This window comes from Perognathus longimembris, chromosome 3 (assembly GCF_023159225.1).
Source record: "Perognathus longimembris pacificus isolate PPM17 chromosome 3, ASM2315922v1, whole genome shotgun sequence".
Taxonomy (NCBI): Eukaryota; Metazoa; Chordata; class Mammalia; order Rodentia; family Heteromyidae; genus Perognathus; species Perognathus longimembris.
In genome coordinates this window covers 91893238-91912161 of record NC_063163.1, presented here as the reverse complement: position 1 = coordinate 91912161, position 18924 = coordinate 91893238, and the positions used below count along the sequence as shown (strand labels likewise).

The window sequence follows — 18924 nt, the reverse complement described above, 5'->3', positions numbered from 1 at the left end:
AGCTCTGGATCTGTGACTGGCCATGTCACCTTTGCATGTCCACTTTTTAATTTGTTTTGTTTTGTTTTTTGCCAGTCCTGGGGCTTGGACTCAGGGCCTGAGCACTGTCCCTGGCTTCTTTTTGCTCAAGGGTAGCACTCTACCACTGAGCCACAGTGCCACTTCAGGCTTTTTCTGTTTATGTGGTACTGAGGAATTAAACCCAGGGCTTCGTGTATGCAAGGCAAGCACTCTACCACTAAGCTATATTCCCAGCCCACTTTTTTATTTTTATTGTTATTATAAAGGTGATGTACAGAGGAGTTCCGGTTATGTAAGTTAGGTGTTGTGTACATTTCTTTTTGGACAATGTCACCCTTTTGCCTCACTCCCAGTTTTTTCCTCCTATCCTCACCCACAGTCAGTGTATAGTTCATTTTTAACATAGTATCTATATACTGGGACTAAAACTCAGTGCCTGAGCCTTATTCCTTAATTTTTCATTCAAGGCCGATGTTCTATCACTTGAGCCACAGCTTCACTTCTGTTTTTTGTTGGATAGTTAATTGGGAATAAAAGTCTTCCAGACTTCTGTGCCTGGGCTGGTTTTGAACTAGGATCCTCAGAACTCAGCCTCATGAGTTGCTAGGATTATAGGCACGAGACACTGGCACCTGGCTTACATGTCTCCTTTCTGATTTTCTACACTTTGGTATGGACTTCCTCGGGCATCTTCTTCTGGAGATCCAGCTGTGAAAGGCCACTGTTCTTCATGCCTGCCTCTCTCAACTTAGAGGGTGGTAAGAAGAGATGGGAATGTGACAAAGACCAAGGCTCTGTCTTGTGTGTGGCACTTTATATATTTGTTAGTCTAGTGCTTTAGTGGCAGCTTCCACTTACAGGTTGTGTAACTGTGGTTGATTACAACCATGCCATACTGTAGTGTTCTTGATTCTTGAATGGAGGTAATAAAGTGCTACTTCCTGGGGGAATTGTGTGCCGGTATAGTACTTGGCACATGGTCATAGCTGCCTTCTGGGGAGGTAGCATGGGCCTGGTGTTAGAAATGAAGAACCCGAAACTCAGAGTGGAGAAGTCCTTCCCTGTTTCACCCAGCTATAAAGTAGTGGAGGGCTGGGGATAATGCCTAGTGGCAAGAGTGCTTGCCTCACATACATGAGGTCCTGAGTTAAATTCCTTAGCACTACATATACAGAAAATAGCCAGAAGTGGCGCTGTGGCTCAAGTGGTAGAGTGCTAGCTTTGAGCAAAAAGAAGCCAGGGACAATGCTCAGGCCCTGAGTCCAAGCCCCAGGACTGGCAAAAAAAAAAAAAAAGTAGTGGAGCTGGGATCAGAAGCCAGCAATCGTGGTTTGTATATCATTACATAATCTCCCAGGCCCCAATTACTTCCTTGGTAAAAGAGGAATAAATTGTACACTACCTCCAATGGCTGTGTATAATATGGGGTGACTAGTCAGATGAAAAATGTGAAAGTTCTAGCTGTAAGTATCAATCCCCTAAGAGCTACCATTTGCTAGCCACCCACTAGGCTAGACCCTTGTATGCATCTATTTGTCACTGCCATCCTGGGTATGCATTATGGTTCCATTAAAGAAGAATTTAAAGCTTAGGAGGCCTCCCAGCTAGCAGATGGAAGAACTCAGAAAATATCATGGGGCCTGGTGCCGGTGACTCACACCTGTAATCCTAGCTACTCAGGAGGCTGAGATCTGAGGACTGTGGTTCGAAGACAGCCCAGGCAGAAAAGTCCCTGTGAGACTCTTATTTCTAATTAACCACTCAACAACTGGAAATGGAGCTGTGACTCAAGGTAGTAGAGCACAAGCCTTGAGAGAAAAAAAAAAAGAGCTCAGGGATAGCATTCGGATCCTGAGTTCAAGCCCCACAACTAACAACAAAAGAAACAACAGAATAGGTCAGTTGACTTCAAGGTTCTGACTATGTGTATTCTCCCCCATCCTACTTGGTCTCCCTATGAGTGAGATGAAGGCCATTAATCCTGGCTAGGCACCAGTGGCTCATGCCTATAATCTTAGCTACTCAAGAGGTTGAGATCTGAGGATTGAGGTTCAAAGCCAGCTAGAGCAGAACAGTCTGTGAGACTCTTATCTCCACCAAAAAGCTACAAGTGGAGCTGTGGCTCTAGTGGTAGAACACTAGCCTTGAGCGTAAAAGTTAAGGGACAAGGCTCAGTCCCCGAGTTCAAGCCTCAGTACTGGCACACATAAAAAAGCATAACAATCTTAGATGGGAGCTGGTGGCTCGTGCCTGCAATCCTAACTACTCAGGTGGCTGAGATCTGAGAATTGCGGCTTGAAGCCAGCCTGGGTAAGAAAGTCTGAGACTTTGATCTCCAATTATCCACCAGAAAACTAGAAGTAGAGCTATAGTTCAAAGTGGTAGAGCACTAGCCTTGAACCAGAAAGCTTAGGGACTGCACCCAGGCCCTAAGTTCAAGCCTATGACCAATAAGAAAGGAAGAGTGGGGAGGGGGCATCATCCTACCAGTCTTGTGGTTTGTGACTTCAGGGTTTCTGTTTGAGATTATTTTTCCCCTTCATTTGGGTTGGATTAGGAAGTGAGACTTGGAGGATGGGGCTAGATGGTTCTTTGGGACCATAGGACACAGAGGTCCTGAGCATTGGTGCTATCCCTTGAGACTATCAAGCCAGAAGGCTTGGAAGCAGATATCTAGGAGGAAAAGGAGAGACCAGTCTTGGAAAGCCTGTAGCCTCTGAGTTTGGGGAGGAAGCAAAAGAACTGGGAAATTGCACAGAATTGGGTCCATGAAATGTCACTGCCACCCTCGGCCATGGCACAGCACAGCTCTGCCTCACTTAGCCTAGGAGCCCGGCAGGATCTGGGATTAGGCATCACCTTTGTCTTCTCTCAGCCTTTTCTCCTTGGGAGTCAGGGGTCATGGCAAACAGCAGATCGCTCAGGAATCCCATTTCCAGCTGTGGTTGTGCTTGCCAGCAATGTCCATCCACCGTGCTGTTACACAGGGGCAGGCCACTTTCTGAGCTTCTAGACCCTGGAGTTAGGGGTCAGACTGTCTGCAGCAGCATCTGGACAAGGGCCTGATCTTCCCCACAGATGTCCCTAGGGGAATTGGAGTCAGCACAGGAGTCACTGTGGCAGAGGGGAAGCCTTGGTTTAGCTGCTTACTGGCTTATGGCTTTGTCCAAGTCCTATAATCTTTCTGATTAGGTCAATTCTCTCGTGGGCCAAATGGAAATAGGAGTTTATCGATGAGGGTTCTATCTCACTGGGTATTAGAGGAACAAATCAAATGGCTGTAGGCAGAAGTGGTTTGTAGTCCTGAAAGCAATACACATGAAAATGATCACTCTAAGCAGAAGACCAGGCAGGATTCTGTTGGACACCTGTGCAGAGTTGTGGCAAAAGTGCCAGACCTGCTCCAGTTGAGGAGAGACAGTGCTGCGTAATATAAGCAAGCTCATGTTTATTTCAAACTTCATGTTTTGACCTGTTTGCAGATTGGTACTAGAATCAATTTTAGGAGATTGTGATCAGTATTTTTCTTTTAAAAAAGAAAAGAATTAGTATAATCAGTTGAACTGAAAATATCAGAGTGCATTGGTGTATGTGAAGACAACTTGTTTCATAAAACATTATGTAGTTCTGTAGTTATATATGTACTCAGTATGAAGTAGGTCTCAATTGAAAGTGTGACAAATGGTGTTCTAAACTTGGATGAATGAAAGTCTGCAGGTTGGTGGGCAGTTAATGACACCTGGGCAAGCGGTGTACAGGCTGGGTAAATACCAAGGGTTTGGCCTGTGGAGTGGAGGAGTATAGTGTACGGTTAAGAGCATGGGCCATGGAGTCAGAAGGGCCAGGGTTTACAGCTATGCCTCATACACACAGCTCCATGGTCTTCAACAAAACTTACAAATCTGAACTAATTTTTTTGTACCAGTACTGGGACTTGAACTTGGGGTGTAAGCACTATTTCTTAGCTCTTTCATTCAGGGCTGATGTTCTTCTACTTGAGCCACATCTCCATGTCTGGCTTTTTGCTGCTTAATTGGAGCTAAGAGTCTCATGGACTTTCCTGCCCAGACTGGCTTTGAACTGTAACTCTCAGATCCAAGCCTCCTGAATAGTTAAGATTATAGGCATAAGCCACTGGCACCCAGCTCCTACTGTTTTGGATTCTACTATAAAATAGGGGACATGATACTATGCTATTGTTGTTAGTTAATGTACATGTAATAAATGTAAAAGCATGGAGAAAAAAAATAGTGAGCCAATGTATAATGGGGCCCTGATGGGATGCTGGCAAAGAAAGGGCATTCTAAGATAGGGATTGGTAAATGACAAGGGCTAAGCATGTGTGTACCTCATGTGAGAGGTCTAAGAATTGTGGGGCCGGGGAAGCGGGTGTTGAATTTCAACAATAGATTGGAGCCCCATACCTGGTGGAGTTCTAGTAGACCATGGCCCACAAGAGGATTTGTAGGCTCTGTGGTTGCAGAAATTCAGAAAAGGAGATTTCTGAAGAGTGAATGAGTCCTTGGACTTGACCTCATGAACTGTTTGATCATCTACATGGAATTAGCTTTTCTCTCACTAGCCAGCCACTACCTCATGTATCTCTGCACCGCCAGCAGGAAGCCACCTAAGGCCTTTACATCCTCACATTGCTTGCAGGGGACACCCCCCCCCCCCCGCAATCCCAGCTATATTTTACAACTCCTCTTTGTGCATCATTTCAAGGTCAATTCACAAATGTAAACTAGGGATTTACATCTGCTTTCTTTTCCTACAGAGTAATTGGTAGCTCAAACAAATAAGTAAGAACACAAAAATGAATCAAGATGCAGTGGCTCTCACCTGTAATCTAGCTACTTGGGGAGACTGAGAACTGAGGATACACACACATGCATGGACACACACACACACACACAAACATAAAATGTATTGGTGTGTCTCATATAAATATGCATACACCCTCTTTTCTTGAATTTATTTTGAAGTAGTGGAGTGTATTTACATTTCTTTGTGGTACTTTTTGTGGGTTTTAACTTCTTTTCCATTTAAGAAATTATTTGACAATATTAAAAAAAGTAAAAGATTAATGTCAGCCAAGGAAACAGGCTCAGAGAGGAAAGAGACCTAAGGAGGGTATAAATCAAATGGCATAAATACTTAAAATCAGCAGTATCTTAGAAACCAGGAAGTATGGTTGTTTGTTTTGTACCCTGTTGAAGTTCCGGTTTGAGGTTTGACATTAGGGCTTTGAAACTGCCAAAGCTGTTATCAGACATCATGAGCAAATCTAAAGTGTTCCTCAGTGTATTTGCAGATGGGAAAGTGGGTGTCTCTAGAGCCCTACGGGCAGATTTTACCAACAAAGCCAGGTCCAGGCTCAGATTTAATCAGGTGGGGATTCTCTCTGGAAACTGCCAATCTCAGCCGAAAGCCTCAACCTCTCTGAGCCTCAGTTTCCTCATCTGCACAATATGGCAGGTGACCGGGTGAGGGGGTGAGGATTAGATCAGGTGTTATCAGATCCATAACTGCCAAAACTTCTTGTTGATTCTTGTGGGCACCCATTCCTCTAGTGAACAAAAAGGTTCACTCCTGACTTGTTCCACAACCAAGTGCATTGTGGGTGATAGAAGTCACCATGGTGGGGAGGGGCTTGGTTTCTGTTCCGTGGAGTTTAGGGGTGGCCTGAACAGGCATATCCCTTTGTAAATTACCTAAAGGCTTGGGCTCTGCTTTTCTCTTCTCAAGGAGAAAAAGGACGTGTCTTTAGATGGAGAGGAGGCAGCAGTTTGAGGGAGGTGGGTGTCAGTGTGTTGAAGTCCTTTTTGTCCCAGGCTACGATCCCTCCATTGCTGTTCAGTTCTGAGGCAGCTGTCAGGCTTGGGCAGTTCCCAGATAAATTGCACTTGAAGAGGACCTGCCCTTTTGTGTCCCAGAGGCCTTGGTCCTGCCAGCGCCCCTCCCTCTGCTCTTCTAACCAGTAGAAGCCACAGCTGCACACTTCCTTCCGGCACAGAAAGAACCAGAAACTCCAGGCCTGGGCCAGGCTCCAGCTCTACCTAGTCCTGTTACCCAGAACTCCTGAGAGCTGCCTCAAGTACCTCCCGCCCTGTGTCTTTCTAGAAAGCCAGGCAAAACTTAGTGCCGGCTCTGGGCTAGGAACACCTGGAATTGAGACTCAAGTTTTTTACTCATTTCTTGGTTGGCTTTGAGCAAGACACTCTCCCTGACTATCTTACCTCCCTGAGTTGCTGTTTCCTCATGTCATTCATCTTTTCTTTTTCTCAGTACTGTCAAGTACTTTCTTTTTGTGTGCTGGTACTAGGGCTTGAACTCAGGGTCTGCTCTGTCTGCTTTAGTGCTGGTCTGCCTGCCTCAGTACCCAGCAGAACAACTCCATGAGGCTTAAGAGTCATAATCCTTCCAGCCTGACCCGGGCTGACACAGTTGTGCAGACTGCTCAGTCAGTAGTTGTACAAATATAAGCAGTGGCAATGGTAAGGCTTTTGAAATAAATGTGTTATGATTTTCATAGGTGGAGACAACTTGAAGAACATTTTGGCCAAGGGACTAGCATGAGTAAAGGTTGAGGGGGTGGGAAAGGCCAAGATGTAATTGAGGGAAACTCTGAGTAACTAGTTTGGCTCAGATGCCGAGGTGAGCTTGTTACTTCTGTACTTGTTTGGCTAGTTTTTGCATTCGGCTCCACTCCTAGCATGCAGGCCCTCTGAGCAGGCTCATTTATTTACCAAGGCAGGCCCAAGATAGGAATGCTTGACTATGTGCAGACACACACACATTCAGCATTCTACCCCAAAGAGGCCTGGTGTCTCTGGTCCCTTGACACACTGGGGAAGTGGACATTTGGATCCAATGTTTCTCTGGCCTATGCTTTCCAGAGAGGGCTAGTATTCCATGCCATCTGTGATGAGACATCATGAGATAGCCATCCTGAGGGAAGTAAAGTTATGGAGAGGATGCGAGGCTGGCTAGGCTGGGGGTTGAAGCCAGGGCCTTTGCTTCTCTTGGCATGTGTGATGATGCTGCCTTCTGCTCCACAGGCTGGAGGAAGTGCCCCTGGAGGTGCTGAGACAGAGGGAGTCCAAGTGGCTGGATATGTTCAACAACTGGGACAAATGGATGGCCAAGAAGCATAAAAAGGTGAAGGGCCTTGGTGTGTGGGCTGGGACTTGACAGCACGGGGATGGGGAAGAAGATCTCCATCAGCTTAGGAGAGCAGGGGCTTCTCTATCCACTGGGCTGCCTTAGATGGCCTTCATTGGCCAAATGGGAACAGAAGCTGGTGGAAGCAAAGGGTAGGTTGGGTCCTGACAGATGACTTCAGAGTCACATTGAACTTTGTGCTGGAGCTGAACTTTGAAACAATGCTGCTACTGGATGCTTTTGCTCCAGTCCGGCTGGGAGAAGTCCGAAGTACTTGCACTCCATCAAGGAAGACTGGCTACTGCTGACAGCTAACCTGCGGGGAGCATTTGCAGATTGTAGTTAAGGTGTTTGACCTAGTAGTCTTTTTTTTTTTTTTTCCAGTCCTGGGTCTTGAACTCAGGGCCTGGGCACTGTTCCTGAACTTCTTTTGCTCAAGGCCAGCACTCTTCCACTTGAGCCACAGCACCACTTCTGCCTTTTTCTGTTTATGTGGTACTGAGGAATCAAACTCAGAGCTTCATGCATGCTGGGCAAGCACTTTACCACTAAGCCACAGTCCCAGCCCCTAGTTGTCTTTATAAAGACCACCTGGATGATGTGAGTAGTAGTGGTATGAACAAAAAGCCTCTCACACTCAGCCTCAGTTTTCCTGGGATAAATCTATTTCAGGGCTTCACTGGGTGGTGACTGTAAATGTTTCATAGACTGCTGTGGGTGACAGGTTTGAACTCAGAGCCTCGTGCTTGAGACAGGTGCTCTTTACTTAAGCCAAGCCCCCAAGCCAGTACTAAGGCTTGAACTCAGGGCCTCATGCTCTTGCTTATTAGCTTGTTTTGCTCAAGGCTTGTGCTCTACCACTTGAGTGACACCTCTATTTCTGGCTTTTTGCTGGTTAATTGGAAATAAGAGTTTCCTGGGAAGGGCATTGGTGACTCACACCTGTAACCCTAGCTACTTGGAAGACTAAAATCTGAGGATCACAATTTGAAGCCAGTCTGGGCAGGAAAGTCTGTGAGATTCTGATCTCCAACTAACCACTGGAAAAAGCTGGAAGTAGAGCTGTGGCTCAAGTGGTAGCACATTAGCCTTGGATACAAAAGGTCAAGGACAGTGACCAGGCCCTGAGTTCAAGCCCTGATTTCGACTGGCACACATGCGCATGCACATGCACATACACTCTCTCTCTCCCTCCCTCTCTCTCTCTCTCTCTCTCTCTCTCTCTCTCTCTCTCTCTCTCTCTCTCTCTCTCTCTTCTCTCTCTCTCTCTCTCTCTCCCCCTATTTATCTACCCTGGCTAGTTTTGAACTTCGATCCTTAGATCTCAGGATTAGCTAAGATTACAGGCATAAGATACTAGCACCATGCCTTTTGTGCTTTAATTATTTTTCATATAGCATCTCATTGCTCAGTGCCAGCCCCAGACCAAAACCCTTCTAACCTGTAGCTAGGATTATGTATGTGTGCCACTATTTTGGGTTTATGAAGAGAGGTTTTGCTAACCTTTGCCCAGATTTGCCTTGAACTGTGATTCTCCTGGTCTGTCTGCCTCCCAATTAACAAATTATAGTCATGAACCACTGCACCCAGCTCTCATTTCTTTAAATAAATCATATGTATATATGTATATATACATGTGCATGTATGTGTACACACACATAGGCACACACATGTTGTTGGTCGTGGGGCTTGAACCTCTGGGTCTGGACACTGTCCCTGAGCTCTTTAGCTCAAGACCTAGTGCCCTACCACTTGGAGCCACAGCACCACTAATTGGAGATAAGAATCTCACAGACTTCCTGCCTGGGCTGCCTTTGAACCTTGATCCTCAAATCTGAGTAGCTAGGATTATAGGTGTGAGCCACTGGTTCGTTCTCTCTCTCTCTTTAAGGCAACAGTTTTCACTTGTTTATTACCTAACTTTGGGCCCTGACTCATTTTTCCTCAGGCTCTTACATTGTGCTATGGCTTACTCTTCACCCTTCTGTTGTGCTCCCTGATGTCTGGCCTCCCTGACAAATGGAGATTCCTGAGGGGAGTTTTAGGGACTCCTCTCAGCAGAGCATTCAGCAGCATTTCCTCTTCCTCTTTGTTTCCTTCATACTTAGTTGAGAGTTCAAGGCCCAGCAGAGGCCTCCATAGTTAAGCTTCAACCTACGCTCGAGTGCAGGTCTAGATAGCCATCGCCCTGGGGAGCCCCTCCTCCTGCCTCAGCTGCAGCCCTACTAGGCCCTGCCCAGGGTGATCTTCCTGCCTGGCTATGGAGGTTCCCTTCCCCTCTGCTCCAGAAACCATGGCACAGGAAGGACAGTAGTTGTTTTGGATGTGGATTCAGGCCTGGAACTTCTCCAGGACTCATCCTTAGTCCTGCTGGGAGGGTGCCTTCCTCCCTGCTACCAGCTGTGTCCAGGCTAGAACTCTGGGCCTGGGGAGAGGCAGGATGGAAGTTTTTCCTCCCCTCATTAGTTCCTGTCCTACCCCCTGCTGGTGGGGGCCCTGCCCTCCCAGAGTTTAGCAGGCCAAGGGTGTGGCTTTGCTCAGCTGTCATTAGTGGCCTCTTTTTTCCAGGTGTTGCTTTAGAGATTGGTAAGGCCCTGTACTTTCTCGGAGCACTTTGTCATGAGTTATCCTAACGTATTGCCTCAATTTTTTCGCAGGCAGGCAGGCAGGCAGGCAGGCAGGCAGGACCATCTCCAGCACCACTGTGCTGAGGAGAGAGGAAGGCCAGCTAGGAAAGGTTTCCTGTGTTCCTGTCTCTCCATATCCAGCTCCCAGCCCAGGTTTGTCTGTGGATACAGCCACTTGGGGCACCTCAATTGCCTGGAAGTGCTTCATGCCCCCTCTGGAGTCCTCTGCCTGTGACAGGAGGCTGTGGTAGCCAGGCTGCCCATGCTGAATGAACTTGCTCAAAGGGCCTGTGGCGAGGGGCTGTCCAGTGTTCCATGGCTAAAGCCTGTCTCAACTGGTTTTCTTAGGGTGACCCTTGCCCTGCAGTGGCAGGAAACTGTTTTCACAGTCCAGGACAGTTCCCTTTGCTCCCTTTTCTCCCCTTTTCCCAGACGTCCCAAAGCTCTGGCTTGGCTTTTCCCCACTGCTTACAGCCTGCCTGCCTGTCTCCTTCCTGGTTCTTGACTCTCTCTGACCCTTGGAAAGTTTTCTCTTGTTTGTAATGGTCATTAGGAAAGCCAAGACCTCGGTGCTCTTCTTCTGAGTGCTGCTTGTGAGGTTGTGAGGGGGCTTTCCAGGTGTGTTTGTGTGTGTGTGTGTGTGCACATGTGTGTGCACGTGTGTGTATGTTGAAGCACTGGGACTTCTGGGATGAGGGAGGAGAGGAAGCCATTACTTGGTGAACATGGACTCCATCAGGCCCTCACAGAGCAAGACAAAGGGGAGTCCCTTGAGCAGCCCCTATCTTCCTTTTGAGTTCTGCTAGATTTCTCTCTTCTGGGCCAGCTGTGTCCTGCCACACAGATGTTTAAACAAACACCCTCTTTCAGAGTGCCTGGGCCACACTTCTGGGAACATTGATTCATCCCCAGCCTTTTTTTTGGGGGGGGGCGGGGTACTGGGGTTTGAACTCAGAACCTCATACTTGTTAGACTCATACTCTACCACTTAGCTATGTGTTTAGCCTAGGTTTTGATGGATGACTGTGGCGTCCTCAGGAATGCCTGTGTTGCCACTGGCCCAGGGGGATGTGCCCTCTGAGCTTACCTGCTGGCAGCATGACTCACTGTAGTCTAGTCCCTTGCCCCACTATTGGAGTTACATTGGAGCAACAGTAAGAAAGTCTTCTGTTCTCCCACTTTCTGCTCTTGACTGTTCATTGAAGGCCCATGGAACCAGAGCAGAGGGGCCTGGCTGGAGGAGCTATGGGAGTGGATGCATGGGCTCAGCTGTCCTTTTGCCTTTCAGATCCGCCTGCGGTGTCAGAAGGGCATCCCGCCTTCTCTGAGGGGCCGGGCTTGGGAGTACCTGTCTGGAGGCAAGGTAAAGCTGCATCAGAATCCTGGCAAGTTTAAGGTGAGTTTCCCTGCCTTCCCCCCACTTGTCCTGCCATGTCTATGGGCTGCGTGTATTCCCATGGCAGTGACTCCCCCACCCCCATCAACCGGGCCTTGGCAAGGGGGGCAGTGGATGGGACTTCCAGTCACGTGTTGTACTACTCAGCCGGCCAGATTGGCCCATCACTGTGGACCCGCGACTCCTGAGGCCTCCCTCCTCTGAGGTGCCATCCTGAGCAGAACTTAATGGAATGGATACACCTGCCACTCCTCATTCCAGCTTTTTCAGTTTGCTTTCTCAGGCTCATGACTCACAGTTCTTAGTGATCAGGAGGGAGCCCTCAGATCAGACCCCTGAACTCTCTTGGGTCTGACACCCCCCCCCACACCCCTCACACACACCCCCACACACACCCCAATCCTGAGGCTTGAACTCCAGGTCTAGGCACTGTCTCTGAGCTCCTTTTGCTCAAGGCTAGTGTTCTACCACTTGAGCCACAGCTCCACTTCTGGCTTTTTCTGTGATAATTGGAGATAGGAGTTCAATGGACCTTTCTTCCTCAGATCTCAGCCTCTTGAGTAGCTAGGATTACAGGCATGAGCCACCAGTGCCCAGCTGTCTTGAGTCATATACTGGGTCTTTAGTGGCTCATCTGGCAGTGGCACATAGGACCTTTCACACCGCCTGGTTTCCCATCTTCTGCTCTGACACTTGCCTCCACACACTTTCCAAACCCTATCTATCTGAATTGTTTGATAGTCCATCAGCACTGGGATGGCAGAACCCAACCACTGCCCTCAAGGACAGTGGGCTGAAAGGGTGCCCTCTGCCCACCTTCTGCTGCCTTAGCCCCATGGGCTGGCCAGAATGCAAATCTTTCATTCCCTGAGCTGAGCAGCTTCCCTGGCCTGTTCCCCTAGGGGAAAGTCTGTGGAGCAGTCAGTGGTATTCCTGTAGTTTCCCTGGCTTACCTGCCAGATCTAGCCCCAGGTATCAGGGTTTGTTCCAAACCCTTGAGACAGATGACAGGCAATGAGATGGAACTGCCAGCCCCCAGCTCTTCGTGGATATCCTCAGGCTTCAGTGAATACTTCTCTATGACCAGACCTGTTCTCTGAGTAGGTGGGCAGGCAGAGCAAGGCAGCCTGGCATTTCTCCTGGTAGAGAGTGGTCAGAGCTATTTGCTGGCAGTGCTTGGTCCTGGCAGAAGGGGACTGGTGGGGCATCTGGCTGGGGGAACCTGGAACCAGTGTGCTTGGACATATCACCCCCTCACTCTGGAGGCTTCTTCCCAGTGGGTCCATCTCCTGCATCCTGAATCAGGGGCAAAATGGAAGGCTCAGGGATGGAAGCCTACCCTGACTTCATAGCTTATGTCAGCCACCAGAACCCAAACCCATGAGTGAGAGCTGGGCAGCCTCCTGGGTGCGCTGGCCAACAGGTGCCAGTGTGTTAGCAACGTGTGCTAAACAGCATGGAGCTCCGTGCGTGCGTGCGTGTGTGTGTGTGTGTGTATATATATATATATATATATATATATATATATATATATATGTAGAGACGAGAGAGTAAAGAGGAAGCCATTTCCTGCAACATCTGGAAGGTTGCTTGTGCAAATGTAGCTGCCAAGAAAGGCCTTCTAAATGTCCTAAATCTGAGTATGGGTCCCCATGACAGTCCTGAGGGCCTCCAAGAGTGTTTGGGAGCACACCTGGAAGGACTTGGCCGTTGGGTGACCTGGAGGAAAGCAAACAGGGATGGGAAGCTCTCCACTGCATTGTGATCATGAGCTGCAGCCTGGGCACGAGAGGGTTGTAGTGGTGAAGCACACCTGCGTGCTAGGACCACTGTGCACATAATAACCCAGGCGCCTGACCATCATAGCCAGGCAAGCTCTCAGCCCTGGTGCCTGTTTGTTCCTGCACATGCGATTTCTTCCTTTCCTTGGCATGACCCTTCCATCCTTACCTGGTTTTTCCCTTGGGCTTTACCTCATGATGGTACCTGCTCATCTGCCAGCAGGGATACCAGCCCTTCCAAGTTTTTCTGTGTATGTGGTAATGAAGAATTGAACCCAGGGCTTCATGCACGCTAGGCTAGCACGATACTGTTAAGCCACCTTCCCAGCCTTTGTTGTTTCTTTCTAAAGGAACACTTGCTAAAAAAAAATGTTCACAAAAGTCCAAAGAAGAAACTAAAACTTTATTAAAACCCTAGCACCTAGAGTAGCCCCTAAGGCTAATAGCTTGACAGATGTCATATCCTTCCTGAACAGGTGGCACCCGTGGCCATGGTGGGGAGTGCTAGCAGCTGAGAAGCTGGGGCACTCAGTCATATTTACCTCCCAGTTCTACCAGTTCCACTTCCTCCAGTTTTATGCCCATAAGACCTTGAGCCAGGGTCTTCAATTTTCCCCTCATTGTCTTATCTGTGCAGTGACTCAAAGATGCATCCCTCCACACACCGAGTCCTGACTGATGTGCCCAGAGGTGATTTCACACACAGCTAGAGTCCTCGACAAGCTAGGATCACCTCTCAGGCTTCCCAGAGTCCTGCTTCGCTTTGGCCAGACTTCCACACCTGCTTATGGGAAGGCCAGGTCCCCTGATGGGACTAGATGGTGATGGTTTCTGATAAAGAGCTTGTGGAACAACCGTGTCCTGCCACAGTGCCCCCTGCTGTCCTCCCTAGTCCCTGATCTGTGCCCTTGCCCTTGTTTTTAGGAGCTGGACCTGTCTCCTGGGGACCCCAAATGGCTGGATGTGATTGAGCGCGACCTGCACCGGCAGTTCCCTTTCCATGAGATGTTTGTGTCCCGAGGAGGCCACGGGTGAGCAGGCTGGGCCTGTGGGCTGAGCTGTTGCTCTGGGCCTTGTTCTGGGAGATGGGGAGGGGGGAGGAGAGAGGTAGTGCAGTGAATTTGGGGTGTTCGGGAGGCCCAGAAGCCAAGTGTCCAACACTCGGCTCTCCACACTGGCCTCCTTGGCTAGAGTTTGGTGGTACTCATAGTATCCTTTGACTCCTGGGGCAGCTTTTATCATTTGCTCTCCAGACTGATGAGATTGTCTGTTCTGACCTTCTAGAAACAGGGACAAGAGGGGATTGGGTGGGCAAGGAGACAAACTGTCCAGTGAGGGCCTTCCACCAGCTCCTGACCCTTCCTTACTCCACGTGTTTGCCATCTTGCCTTGTTCTCTCCCTGTACCCCTGTCTCACCTCGTCACATTGGAGTCCATGTGCTACAGTGGGAGACTGACCACTTGGTCACTACATTCAGCTCACCTCCTCTGATCAAGGAAGATTTTCTATGTGTGTACGTGTGGGTGTGGACGTATGAGGGAGTTTGAACTCAGGGCCTGGTATTGTCCTTAGCTCTTTCACTCAAGGCTGGTACTCTACCATTTTGAGCCACAATTCCACTTCTAGCTTGTTAATTAGAGATAGCAAACTTTCCTACCCTGGCTGACTTTGAATCATGATCCTCAGATTTCAGCCTCCTGAGTAGATAGAGTGACAGGCACAAGCCCCAGGTGCCTGGCAGGAAGGGCAGATTCTGAGGTAGGCCTGGTCCAGTGGGCACAGGGGAGGAGTTGGGCAGCAGAGTCATACTTGTCCATCATGCCCCGTCTGGCTTCTCCACAGCCAACAGGACCTGTTCCGTGTGCTGAAGGCCTACACGCTGTACCGGCCTGAGGAGGGCTACTGCCAGGCCCAGGCACCCATTGCTGCCGTGTTGCTCATGCACATGCCTGCTGAGGTACCTCCAGGCCCTGGGGTGGCGGTGGGCAAGTGGGTAGGGACCAGCCCTCATCAGCAAGGCCGCATGTCTTTCTTGCCCACAGCAAGCCTTCTGGTGTCTGGTACAGATCTGTGAGAAGTACCTGCCTGGCTACTACAGTGAGAAACTGGTGAGTGCTTATTTGGTCCTGGCCCCACCCGAGGCTGGCTACTTTTTCTCTGTTGCCATTCCAGGCAGAATGAAGTTCCAAGACTTATGAGGGTCAGGTCTTCTAGACCCAGCATGATCAGTTACACACTTGCCTCCATCTCTGTCTTCAGCCATTCTGGCTACTGGGCAGGATAGAAATTTCTTCAGGGCACTGGGTTCCTCATCTCAGCCCTTGTTTGGGCTTAGTTTGGCATCTGTCTGCAGCTCTATTGCACTGTCTTTCCCTTGAGAACCCCTCCTTACCCTCAGCTTTCCACCTGGGGAATGTGCCTTGACCCTCACACGTGGACCCTGTACCACTGCTGAATGTCCAGTCATAGCTCTGCCTCATCAGCACCCAGGTGCCTGAGGCCCCTTTTACCTCAGCTCCATGGGAGTCCACCTGTGTCTGGTTTGCTCATTGCTGGGTCTCAGACTCCTCCAGAGGCCAGCACCCTGAAGGCAGCAGCCACCAGATCAATCAATGAAGGCCTGGATCAATCAATGAAGGCCCAGTTCCAGCCCCCGCCCCCCTGGGCCCAGTTCATGGCCCTGTGGCTTTGATGTTTCCCCAGGAGGCGATCCAGCTGGATGGCGAGATTCTCTTCTCCCTGCTGCAGAAGGTGTCGCCTGTCGCCCACAAACACCTCAGCCGGCAGAAGATCGACCCCCTGCTGTACATGACAGAGTGGTTCATGTGCGCCTTTGCCCGCACCCTGCCCTGGAGTTCCGTGCTGCGTGTCTGGGACATGTTCTTCTGTGAAGGTGCTGGGCTGGGCCAGGGAGAGTGCTGGAGAAGCCCTGAGAGGCCCACTTGTGCTCACTACCTGCCCCCCACCTCCATGCAGGCGTCAAGATCATCTTCCGAGTGGGGCTGGTGCTGCTGAAGCACGCGCTGGGCTCCCCCGAGAAGCTCAAAGCCTGCCAGGGCCAGTACGAGACCATCGAGCGGCTGCGGAGCCTCAGCCCCAAGATTATGCAGGAGGCCTTCCTGGTCCAGGAGGTGCGGCCCACACTGCGCCTTGCCATGGGGTGGGAGGGGGAGGACATGGAGGGGTCCTGGTAAGCCCGTGTCCCCAAAGATGAGTCACCCATGCCAGGGCCCAGGACAGGACTGGGGTAGCCCTATCCTCCTGGCTGGATAAGGAGAAGGGGGTACAAATGGGACTAGGGTTACAGGTTTTCCTTATCCAATAGGACTAAAGAGGAGCTGCAACCTGCATACCTCAATCCCTTGATTACTTTTCTTTTTTCTTTTTTTAGGCCATGGGGCTTGAACTCAGGGCTTAGGCACTGTCCCTGAGCACTTTTGCTCAAGGCTAGCACTTTACCACTTCGAGTCACAGCACCACTTCCAGTTTTCTAGTGGGTTAATTGAAGCTAAAAGTCTCACGGACTTTTTTGCCCAGGCTTGCTTTGAACTGCGATCCTCAGATCTCAGCCTCCTGAGTAGCTAGGATGATAGGCATGAGCCACCAGCACCTGGCTCCTTGGTTTCTTTTTCGTGTGTGTGTGTGTGTGTGTGTGTGTGTACTGAGGCTTGAACTCAGGACTAGGGCCCTCTCACTTGGCATTTTTTTTGCTCAAGGTTGGCATTTTACCACTTGAGCAGCATCTCTGTTTCTGGCATTTTTTTTTTGGCCAGTCCTGGGCCTTGGACTCAGGGCCTGAGCACTGTCCCTGGCTTCTTCCCGCTCAAGGCTAGCACTCTGCCACTTGAGCCACAGTGCCGCTTCTGGCCGTTTTCTGTATATGTGGTGCTGGGGAATCGAACCTAGGGCCTCGTGTATCCGAGGCAGGCACTCTTGCCACTAGGCTATATCCCCAGCCCATGTTTCTGGCATTTTTGATGATTAATTGGAGATGAGTCTCAAGGACTTTTCAACCTGGATGGCTTTGAACCATGATCCTCAGATCTCAGCCTCCCGAGTAGCTAGGATGATAGGCGTGAGACACCAGTGCCTGGCTTATTCCCCCTATTTCCTTTCTTGGATGGTACTCGTCTCTTGGGGACACATTCATCTCCATGGCCCAGGGTTAGAGCTGATGCTGTTGGGGGTAGGCTGAAGCACAGGCCATCTTTGTCCTTGTTTTACCAGCAACCAAGGAGGGTTGTTGCTTACCTCCTCATTTTCCACACTAGGAATAGAGGCCCCCCTAGAGGCAGCATCTCAAAGTGATTCCCTCAGTCACCAGCCAGAAAGGATGGCAGGGCTGAGATTTGAACCTGGGCAGTCAGGTGGCCCTGGGCAGCAGGGGACATGTTGGTCTAGTCCAGGTCCTTGCCTGTCTGAGCCTTACCCTTCCTGCCCAGTAGGGAAAGCCAGTGGCTCCCTGATCAGCCTGAGGCAGGTGGCCTGGTACTGAGTTGGGGACTTGTACTCACAGACCCTCCATCTTGCTGTTAGCAGCCAGAGCTGGGGGAGACAGTGGAAGAAAGGGATCTCGGCTGGGGTGCAGGGGAGCTAGGCCTTCTTCCTGCTTACCTGGCCTCTCTTCCCACCATAGGTGGTTGAGTTGCCTGTGACAGAACGCCAGATCGAGCGGGAACACCTCATCCAGCTGAGGCGCTGGCAGGAGACCCGGGGAGAGCTGCAGTGTCGATCACCACCGAGGCTGCACGGCGCCAAGGCCATCCTGGAGGCAGAGCCTGGCCCCCGCCCCGCCCTGCAGCCCTCACCCTCCATCCGCCTGCCCCCAGATGCCCCCTTTCCCAACTCCAAAGCCAAGCCACTCAAGCAGGGCCAGAAAGAGCAGCGGAAGCAGCTGAAGGCAAGGGGGCAGCTGGACAAGGCCCCAGCCCCCAGTCAGGACACGGTGACTGCTGCAGGGGATGCACGTCCCCCACAGGAAGTGCCCTCAAAGCACCCCACCTCCCAGAACCTGACCCCTCAGGACTCTGCTCCCCAGGACTTAGTCTACCGCCGGTCCCAGGAGAGCCTGACTTCCCAGGAGAGTGAAGACACATACTTGTAACCCTGGCAGCTCAGACCTCCAGCATGGGGTCTCCGCACACATGGTTCGAAGACTGACACTCCACGCCTTTCTTGCCTGCTTGGCCACCAGGCCAGGACAGACTCTGGTTGGCCCAGCAGATTCTGCCTGAGTCTCCTTATTTATTTTCTCTATAGAGTGGAGCTCCGGTGGCCTAGCCAACACAGGCAGAACTAGGGCCAAGTGGATGGGGCCTCACTCAGCCCCTCCTCCTGGGGTAGGGGTGCTCCCCAGCACTAGTGTGCTGGCTTGAAGGGGGCCATGGGGGTCCTCTTTGTGTAAAATAGAAATATGATTTTGTACAGAAATAAACACGCTTATGTAGAGAGCTGGTGTGTAGCTCAAGAGCAGGAATGGGTGTCACCCCGCTGCTCAGCATCAGATCGTCCCCATGCCCTCCAGAGAGCCCCCCCCCCCCCCGTCCTGGCCCTAGTCTAGTAGGAGTTAGGCCCTCATTACGAGCCTCTCTTGGAGAAGTTCTTTTGGCAGAGGAATTGCCAGGTTCAGGGTGAGCCCCTGATCTTAACCCTTCTCTTCCCCCATTCCTGCTGCCCCATGTCTGTCCACCATGAACAAGGGATAGTATTAGAGCCCAGCATTGGGGCAGAGCAGGGCATGATCCAGGCCCTGCTTGCTATTCACTGAGGAGGTATCTGCCTTTCCCCCCTCCCCTCCCTCCCTCCCTCCCTCCTTTCCTCCCCCCTCCCTCCCTCCCTCCTTTCCTCCCCCCTCCCTCCCTCCCTCCTTTCCTCCCCCCCCTCCTGCTTGAACTCAGGGCTGGGCACTGCCCTTTACCTTTTTTTAGGGCTGGC

General features: G+C 50.5%; 1 protein-coding gene across 3 annotated transcripts in view; it reads left to right on the top strand.

The window, feature by feature from the left end:
- Tbc1d10a (TBC1 domain family member 10A) overlaps window positions 1-18438 on the top strand; it is a 51712-nt gene extending 33274 nt beyond the window's left edge. For all 3 annotated transcript variants that reach the window (XM_048343281.1, XM_048343280.1, XM_048343282.1), the window contains 8 exons: window positions 7083-7182; window positions 11101-11208; window positions 13914-14020; window positions 14833-14947; window positions 15033-15098; window positions 15694-15883; window positions 15967-16121; window positions 17627-18438. In XM_048343281.1, the coding sequence (XP_048199238.1) occupies window positions 7138-7182; window positions 11101-11208; window positions 13914-14020; window positions 14833-14947; window positions 15033-15098; window positions 15694-15883; window positions 15967-16121; window positions 17627-18094 (1254 nt within the window). In that variant the 5' untranslated portion in view covers window positions 7083-7137 and the 3' untranslated portion in view covers window positions 18095-18438. The remainder of the gene's footprint in view (window positions 1-7082; window positions 7183-11100; window positions 11209-13913; window positions 14021-14832; window positions 14948-15032; window positions 15099-15693; window positions 15884-15966; window positions 16122-17626) is intronic.
- Window positions 18439-18924: the final 486 nt, after the last annotated feature.